The sequence below is a fragment of the Watersipora subatra genome, chromosome 11, assembly GCF_963576615.1.
Source record: "Watersipora subatra chromosome 11, tzWatSuba1.1, whole genome shotgun sequence".
NCBI lineage: Eukaryota > Metazoa > Bryozoa > Gymnolaemata > Cheilostomatida > Watersiporidae > Watersipora > Watersipora subatra.
This window is the reverse complement of record NC_088718.1, coordinates 37,041,559-37,048,473: the sequence shown is the minus strand read 5'-3', so window position 1 is coordinate 37,048,473 and position 6,915 is coordinate 37,041,559. Positions and strand designations below refer to the sequence as shown.

The following is a 6,915-nucleotide window of genomic DNA, read 5'->3' as shown; positions in this document are numbered from 1 at the left end:
CATGGAGCCGCTTGAATCTACAAGCGCTTGATAAGATTTACGGAACAAGGATCTGTGCCCTTCCGCTATTCTGGTTAATGCTGTGACATATCCTTATTGACATAGTGAATTATGTTAAACTTTTATATTTGATAGTTAAACAGCAACTGAGTAACTACATAATTCACTATGTCATTATCGACACAGTGAACTGTTTTACTCAACTGTTTGTACTCTATTACAAAAATGCTTGTTGAAATAGCATAATGCATGCCAGTGCGTCACGCCTCAGTGCTTCTGAAGTTAGGCATAAATGTTACTAATGTTATAATGTTTGGGAAGTGCACACTGCGTATTTGTTTACTCGCCATCTTCCACAGAACTTTTGTAATTCAGGATTAAAAAAGGAAGGATTAGAGAAAAATGGAGGGATGGCATTACAAGACACTGATCATCGTCATACTAGTTGCATTTTTGTTTGTCACTATTTCCTACCGAAGTGACAAGGGTGCACAACTACTAACAGGTGAGACGTTAAACCATAACACACTGTTTTGATTTGCTTCAACTTTAAAAAAGATTTTTAAATAAAACTGTTGCTTATTGTTCATTAGCTGTTAGTTTTGTGGTTTTCCAGGTCAAATACCTACTCTCAATATCGGTATGTCTCCCAGTTGACACAGTTAATCCTCAAGTTAGTATTGTCATTGTATTGTTCATTAGCTGTTAGTTTTGTAGTTTTCAAGTTTAAATATTTGCTAATATCTAATCTCAATATCCGTATGTTTTCCAGCTGACACAGTTAATCCTGTAATCCAGTTAATCCACAATTTTGAGTCATCCTCAAGATAGAAATGGCACAAATCTGCAAGTCAAGCGAGTTCTGCTAATCTCATATTTTTACCGAATGTTTCAAACTTGCAAAAGATGGAAATGAATGATGCGAGAATTTCCACGCTTCAATCTTATTTTAAATTGAGCAGTTCCTAATACACTGCAATGACCTCTGGCGTAGGAATCCTTATGATTTTAATGAAGCGCTTGTGTTAATCCGTGCTATATGAACGTCCATTGAAATACTTATAGCACAGTAACTCAACCGAGCCCATTCTAAATCCACATGATCACCATCATGAAAACAGTGTATGTGAGTTTAACAGATTACATTGGTTCATTGTTATTAAAGACGCATGTCTACAGACAGCTTTACCTCTGATGTATTCTTCTATATGATGAGTATTGTATACAAAGTGATATATGATGAGTATTGTATACAAAGTGATATAAACAGATGAGTATTGTATACAAAGTGTTATAAATATATATGAGTATTGTATACAAAGTGAGCTTGCTTGTCCTTTTTGCAATAATACTAGCATTAAAGATGAATTTACACAAAATTTTAGTATATTTAATCAGAAAGCATTAGCATTATTTTATGATTTGCATTTATTTTTGATGTTTGATGTGATTTGGCGGCCAGGATACTTCAAGATTAAAATCAACAAAACTTGATCACAGCTAAAATAGACTGGTTCTCACACCATTATTGTGTCAACAGGTGGCGGAGGATGGATGTATGGTAGCTTATCATTTTTAGCATCGTTTTAGCTTGGTGCCCTACCGCTCTTTTACTTGATAAGCTAGGAATAATTAGCTATTAAAAAGTGAGTAGAAATACAAACATACATTTTTTTACGCAGGACTAACTCGGAAAATCAGCTAACCATATGTTTACAAAGATATGGATCGTTTTTAATACTGTTGGTAGTTGCTTGTATCAATAGAAGTTAGGTATTTAGTCTGTTTTCAGACATTGTTCAGTTGGAGGCTGCTGTTAACACTAGTAACAGTAGATATATTATATCTCTACATAAATTGATTCTTAAAACGAACTATCATGGATAGCATAATTCTATCATAATTAGCATAATAACTACACAAAGGAGTATCACATCTTAATAAGCTACTATGCTTTACTAATGGAAGAAAACAAAAGGTCAGATGGTTCTGTGAGTTATGGAGCACTATTTACAAAGAGTCTGCAAAGTTTGCTGCTAATTAAATCATCCAAATACAGAATGCTGGATGAGGTTTGTTAGTGAGCCAGTATATCAATCAAAGTGCTTTTCAAGATGCAAGAAATTTCACACCGCTGAAAAAACCTGCCTAAAAAAAGTAGCAAACTCATTTATTCCATTCTTCAATGAATAATCAAATAGTTAATCAACTGAGAAATAAATGCATTATTTTATTAAAATTTCTACACTCTTTCTTCTGCCACAACCATGTACATCATTACTCAAAAGTGTCTACCGTAGTCAACTGTATGATTTGAATATAATCGCTCCAAGTAGGCCGCTTGAAGCAGCTTAGTTGGGGAACAATTCATCAGTGATAACATAAAACTCCCGCAAAGAAACTTTATAGTGAAGGAAGCCTACTACTACCATTTCTGTAAAAGTTCTACTGTTGCATAGTACATACACCAACTGTTTCCATCACAATAGAAAGCAGTAAGTTGAGCTCACGATATTTTATAAGCTGTATAGAGAAAATTGAATCTTTCAAAAGCCCGTTTCACCATAAAAATTGCGATCTACATGTAATGTCTTATCTTTAATTGAAAAAATATGCATGTGCATTTTGTTTATGTTTGATTCAGATAAGATAGTAATTTTTTTTAATAGTAATTTTATTTTTATTTTATTATTTTATTAGTTATAATAGTAATTTTTATTATAACTAATTCATAAACCTTTTTGTTAGTTTATATAATTGCAAATGTGAATGTATTTTCACATTGTTCGTAGGCATTGCCAGGTAAAGTGGAGTGTAAATACATCAGGTAATTACACCATAAATGATGTATTTACCTGGTATATACCAGGTATATAAATCATAAATGATGTATTTCAATAAGGAGTGCAAGTACATTTCTCAGCAATAATCTTTTCCATGAAGGCCATTTCTTAGAAAAACTCTGTCTTACATATATGTATACTAATCTATACAGCCAATGAAGTTCCAAAATTGTTATGCAGCCATAATAGGTTATTTAGTCAAAACATATATGTTCTTTGATAGGCAAGACACAGGTACCACCTAATGGATATGAATGATACCGCTAGCAAGCTAAATTAAACGGGTCAAAATAGCTGTGGTAATTAACAGTCATGATGAGATGATCAACCATAGTGCTGACTCGATCTGAAAACAGTCTATAAACAAAATAAATAGCATGCCCTGTTTAACGTTGCGGAAACTTAAATTTGGTTGTCTATACAAATTAGTGTCAAATGGTGTGTCATGATGTTTGTTTATTATAAATGGAATGCATCAGTGTTGTGGTGAGATAGATAAATAAAGGATTAACAAAAGTATTCAATCTCTATCTAGTACAGACAGCTGCTATCATTGGTCATGGGTAGGTTGCAAATATAGTAACCAGCCATGGCTGTATCACACAATGATTAAAGTATTATAGAACTATTTTAATAATTGGACCATCAAGTTCACATGTTCCCTTTAACTTCTATTCACTTTCTAACATTTGCTGGTTTGCTTTTGTGTCTTTCAATTACAGAGACTTACTTAGTAACAAATAGTTTTTCTATGCGTGGTTTTCTTTTACACTTTTACTATATACTTTGTGAAGGTTTGAATGTTGCATCTCATCCACATGATGAATACACTATAGGGTGTATTTTTATGTAATCCGTTCATCGCTGCTTGAACAACTCATTGGCTGATGCGGCTCAAACAGAACTCTGAAACTTGTGTGCTTAGGAGAAGTTTTTTCAGCAGACACATTGGGCATTGAGAGATTGGACTAGATGACCAAAAAACTTCGCAGGTTATTAGACTTCAGCAGGGTTCATAAGACATCTGTAGTTGCAGATATATAAACCATCTGAGAACAGCAACAACACCTAATAAAATGCAGACAATAATTTGATGTATAGTTTATTACCTCTATGTATGATATGGAATCATATGGGATTATAATCTACATCATTGATCCATTGGATTGCAGTGCACACCAACCAACAATAAGCAGCCTCGTTTTTGCTGATGAGTGATTAAGTGAAGGGTAATACAAATAACATTTAGTGGTAGTCTATGTCAATCTACTTTCTTAAATGTTATCAGTGAACAACAGAGAAGATAACAATGCAGTCATGTGATCTAAAAATTATCCAATTACAGCTTATAAATAGAAGAGCATGAAGGTGAGCACTGAAAATCATAGAATGCTCCAAGTTATGGTGCATTACAGTTCCTATTATTATATGAGTGCAACTACAAGTGCCAGAAACAGAGCACCTGCAGCCCTTGCCACAATCGATTTCCATGAGTCACCTCACTATTTAGCAAGGGAACTTGAATTGCGAGAATAATTGAATGTTGGCATAGAACTGCCACAGTAACAAAATCTACATGAATTAAGTAGAGCTGAGTGAGATTGGGAAGTCAATGGGTAATGTACAGAGTAGCAGACACACTTGTTGACATAATAAAATAGTTAGACTGTTTATACAATGTGCTAAATATACTACCCGGAGCTGAGTGAGATTGGGAAGTCAATGGGTAATGTACAGAGTAGCAGACACACTTGTTGACATAATAAAATAGTTAGACTGTTTATACAATGTGCTAAATATACTACCCGGCGTTGCTCGGGTAATAAAAAAGTTTTTGGACAGAAAATTCGATTGTATTGAACATATAAAATAATTTGCCATTGCTAGCTGGGTGCGCGGCATTGCCAGGGTATTAAAAATCAGCCTATAAGCAATGAGGGTTAATGCTACTTGCCATTTGCTATTAGCCTGGCACATTGGCAATGGATAATATGAGTAAGCTTACTAATAAAAGCTAACTACTTGCTCTAATGACTGAGCACCATTTACGCTACCCTTCAAGACGCTGCGCCATAACATTGCGTCGTACCGGAGAGTGGTTGCACATTGGCTCCCATATGGCAACATATATCGCCTAATTAATCCATCAAGGTGGTGTTGCTGAATTGGTAAGGCATCGGACTGGTGAACGAAAAGTTCAGAGATCGAATCTAATGTGATAAGGGTTCTTTTTCTAAAATTTTAATAGTTATAGCTAGACAAACACATCCTCAAACTTTGAGAAATATATATAGATCAGTATCAGTTCCCTCCGAATTGAGATTTCTTACAGCTTAAAAAGTTCTTTGATATATTGACTCACTAGTAAATGTCGCCTAGCATTCAGTATAGTTCTTACAGGAAACGAACAGTTTGAGTTGTTGAGGTGAATTCAACTATAATAAAATGGACTTCTCGAACTCTTTGGAGATACTACTCAGTTGCTGATAAAAACGCTTGATTACCGGCTTGTTTTGTGGAACTCTGTTGTAATAAATCATGCGATCTATGGTAGCTAGCAGTGGGAATCAATTTAAATAGAAATATCAAACTTTAGTTGCTACTACCAACATTACCGACAGTTTCTAACTGAGCAATACCAAAAACAGACGAAGTACCTAATTGCTATTGGTGGATTCAAATAGCCGCCATATTAAAAAATGTAGAATTATGTTTGTGAGCTGATTGGTTGATTTGGCTAATCACGCATGACGTAAAAAAATGTTGTTTATGTATTTTTAAAAACCCTTTAAATGATTAAATATTGCTGCTAAACAATAGTATCACCGGCAGGTGTAATTAAAAAGGTAAGGGGTGCCCCGGTCTAGCTGTTAAACATAAAACCCGTTATAGCCCATGGTTTTGCCTCTTTTGTGAAAAAGACATAAAACTGCTTTTTTGGCAACCTGACTAAAAGGATCAGAAAAGAAATATGTGTGAAATGATGTCACTAGTCTCTATCATAGCGACAGTTGGTATTGGCTATTTTGTTGAAGTTGCATCATTACAGGCCTTTTTCCGTCGGTCTCTTGGCAACTATAGACGTTATATTTTTACTTTCGCTTGTTCTGAGGGTGTCAACTACGATCAAGCTTTGTCAACTTTAGTCTTGAAACATCCTGGCAATCAGATCACCTCAAACATCAAAAACAATCGCAAATGATAAAAAAATACAAATACTTTCTGATAAAATCTCCTAAAATTTTGTGTTTAATCAAATTTTGGGTCTCATCTTCAACTATTTAAACTGGCATCAACCTGCATGTTTAGTGACTAATTTAACTCCCACAATGTATTATCCTTCAGGTAGTGATTACAGACAACACCTTGGAGTTATAAAGTGTGTCACTTCTACATGTAGAATGGAAGCTGATCATCACAGCTGCAGGAAGTTTCATCTGATGACTATGTACTTCAGCAGTATGTATATAATCTAATTTTATCATTAAAATTGCCGATTTTTAATCCATCGTCATTTCTTTTTGCTATTATATCCCAGTCCTTATTAGTATGAAACGCTCAGATGTCATTGTTAGGATGTGGACAATAATTGAGTTATTAATTTAGACATTAATTAGGTCTTTAAAAATTCAAGAATGATTTTTAAGTATTTTCAAAAGTATTATTTTTTGGTTGACTACTTCCATGGACATTTTTATTACAGATATTCGTCACTGAGACATTATCTTTCTCAATAGTATATTATCTAACTTTTTATCTGGCCTCCGATATCTCATCAAACTAAACAAAATTATTCAAATTGTGGTGCTTTTCACAATCTACCAACACTTTAGATTTTGGAAAATATGTGATCGGACAACAAAACATTGCTGAGTGTCAGATTAGGGGTTAGTCGTAACTTTAGAAGCATTTAAGCTGATTTCAATCGATTTAGAGGTGAACTTACACAAAATTTCACTAGAGGGGGACACGGGGTCTTTTTGTGATGCTTCCGGCAGAAGTGTCGCTGTGCTAGCTGGTGTCGGACTCTTCTTGAGATGTGAGTCGGTGGCTCTGGGCTCAGTCGACTTTG

General features: G+C 34.5%; 1 protein-coding gene across 1 annotated transcript in view; it reads left to right on the top strand.

The window, feature by feature from the left end:
* The first annotated feature begins 317 nt into the window (after window positions 1–317).
* LOC137408744 (uncharacterized) overlaps window positions 318–6,915 on the top strand; it is a 31,875-nt gene continuing 25,277 nt past the window's right edge. The window contains exons 1-2 of the mRNA XM_068095324.1: window positions 318–505; window positions 6,189–6,302. Of these exons, the coding sequence (XP_067951425.1) occupies window positions 403–505; window positions 6,189–6,302 (217 nt within the window). The 5' untranslated portion in view covers window positions 318–402. The remainder of the gene's footprint in view (window positions 506–6,188; window positions 6,303–6,915) is intronic.